The following is a 2136-nucleotide window of genomic DNA, read 5'->3' as shown; positions in this document are numbered from 1 at the left end:
TTAGGATTCTTGGGAAAATTTTCATCATTAGTATCAATCAAATCCTTTAACATGGAGGGTGCGATGGGAGCGTCTGTCTACCATCGCCGGGCTAGGGCAATCGTTCCCTAGCTCTTCCTTGCTGTGTCTGCATCTGCGTAGGGGGGGTGTACGATCGCGTGGGTAGGGGGGGAGCTGTTTTTCCTGTTGCAGGTTTTGTTTCATCTTTTTTGGCCGCCGTTTTGTGCTGGGAAGTGCCTGTGTGGGCTGTGCATGCGGGCGGGAGTTGAGCGATTTGGTTGCAGCGCTCTTGTGACGGGTCGGGGCTGTGTTGGGCCCGATCAGATCCCTTTGCGGTGGGGTATCCAGGGCTGAGAGGGCCAATGGCCAAAGGGGAGACGCCTAGGGAGGTGCCTATTTCAAAATTTCATGAAGCAGTGGCTATGAATTTGCCAAGTCAGGAAGCAAGGGTTTTTGAAAATGCCCTCTTCTCTCAGAATACAGGGGCTACGGATCCAGGCTCGCCTGTGGGATCTCGGATCACGAAGATTAACGGATGTCTTGAAAGGTGCAAAGATAGACCCAAATTGGTAATTCCCTTTGAAATGATTGCTGAAGATGTCGAATATTACTCTAAACATTCGTTGTATTGCAAGTTCCTGGGTTTAAGAGTTTCTCTCCAATTCCTGGAAAACTGGGCTCAGAAAGTGTGGGAACCAGAGGGTGAAATGGAGGTTACGTTGCTAGCAAATAATTTTTTCATGGTAACGTTTCTTTGTATGGCTGATCGGAATAGGGTTTTTGAGGGTGGACCCTATTTTTATAACCAGGTGGGGCTATTCGTCAAACCATGGCATGCAGGATTTAATCCTTCTGAGGAGCTTCCAAATCGGGTTCCGGTGTGGGTTCGGTTACCCAGATTTCCTATAGAATGCTGTCGCGAGGATGTTCTCCATATGCTTGCATCGATGCTCGGGAAGCTGGTGGGTCCTTCATCACAAACCTTGGGTAAGAAAGTTATGACCTTTGCTCGAATTTGTGTGGAACTGGATTTGAGTAGACCACTGCCTGATGCGGTAGAGATGTGTGCGGGCTCATATTCCTGGGTGCAACAACTGGACTATGAGACCCTTCCCTTTCGATGCCGTCTATGTCATGAATATGGCCATCTTGTGAGAAGATGCCCAAAGGCCAAGTCAGTGGAACAGCAAACTTCGCCTCCTCCTCGTGATAATCCTAGTATGGACAAAGGGAAGAAGCCTGTTGTTGGGGAGGATAAAGATGCTGAGGGCTTTGTTCGGGTTAAGGCTCGTAATCGGAACAGAGGCCAGAAGCGGACTCTAAGGGAGCGTCAGGAAGAAGATACCTTTAACAGGTTCGAGATCTTGGATGAATTGGGTCAGCCAGAAGTTAATCCTGGAGTAATTATTGAGGATGAACAGGCAGGGGATTCTAGAATGGGGACTATTTCTTCCATTCCTCCTGTTGATTCCCATGAAGAGACTACTGTGCCTATGGTCACGGATGGGCAAACAAGGGTTCAGATGATATTAGAGCCAAATGGTGAGTTGGGGCAAGGGGTAGAGAATGTTTCTATTCCTGCACGGACTGCAGCTCTAGAGTCGGATAAGCGAGGTAAATCTTCTCCTCATCTGGGCATTCTCCAAAAAGATGGTAAGAAGGGGGTCTCAGAGAAAAATGTTAAATTGGGACAAAAGAAGGACTTAGAAAAGATCAAGATGATTGGGGAGACATTGGTGGAGTCAGGTTCTGTGAAGACCTTGGATTCCCACTTTTCGACTCCTTCGAAATGATAGTTATCTCATGGAATGTAAGGGGCTTGAACAGCGGCCCTAGACAAAAGGTTGTTTGGGATTTAGTTAGAAGTCATTCTCCTGATGTTGTCTTCCTTCAGGAGACTAAGGTTTCTGTGGAATGCATGATGAGTATTGCATCTAAGCTGTGGAGGAATGGTCTATGTCAGTGTATTGGAGCTCAGGGATCTTCGGGGGGTGTGGCATGTCTCTGGAACCCACGAAAGATCCAACCTGTGTCCTGGATTTCCTTTAAGTCCTCCTTATCCTTGGTTGCTTTGTGCACTGAGTCGGGGGAATCTGTTCTCTTTTCTAATGTCTACGCTCCTATTGACTTCCAAGG

At 47.7% G+C, this 2136-nt stretch overlaps 1 protein-coding gene across 1 annotated transcript; it reads left to right on the top strand.

Moving 5' to 3' along the window:
- The first annotated feature begins 362 nt into the window (after positions 1-362).
- On the top strand, positions 363-1793 carry LOC131049587 (uncharacterized). The gene has a single exon (XM_057983645.2). It carries the CDS (start codon positions 363-365, stop codon positions 1791-1793), a length of 1431 nt encoding a protein of 476 aa, XP_057839628.2.
- Positions 1794-2136: the final 343 nt, after the last annotated feature.

The sequence above is a fragment of the Cryptomeria japonica genome, chromosome 7 (assembly GCF_030272615.1).
Source record: "Cryptomeria japonica chromosome 7, Sugi_1.0, whole genome shotgun sequence".
NCBI lineage: Eukaryota > Viridiplantae > Streptophyta > Pinopsida > Cupressales > Cupressaceae > Cryptomeria > Cryptomeria japonica.
This window is presented reverse-complemented; position numbering and strand designations above follow the sequence as displayed.

Coding starts and splice junctions, on each gene's coding strand:
- LOC131049587 (XM_057983645.2), top strand. CDS start 363: ATGGCCAAAGGGGAGACGCCTAGGGAGGTGCCTATTTCAAAATTTCAT.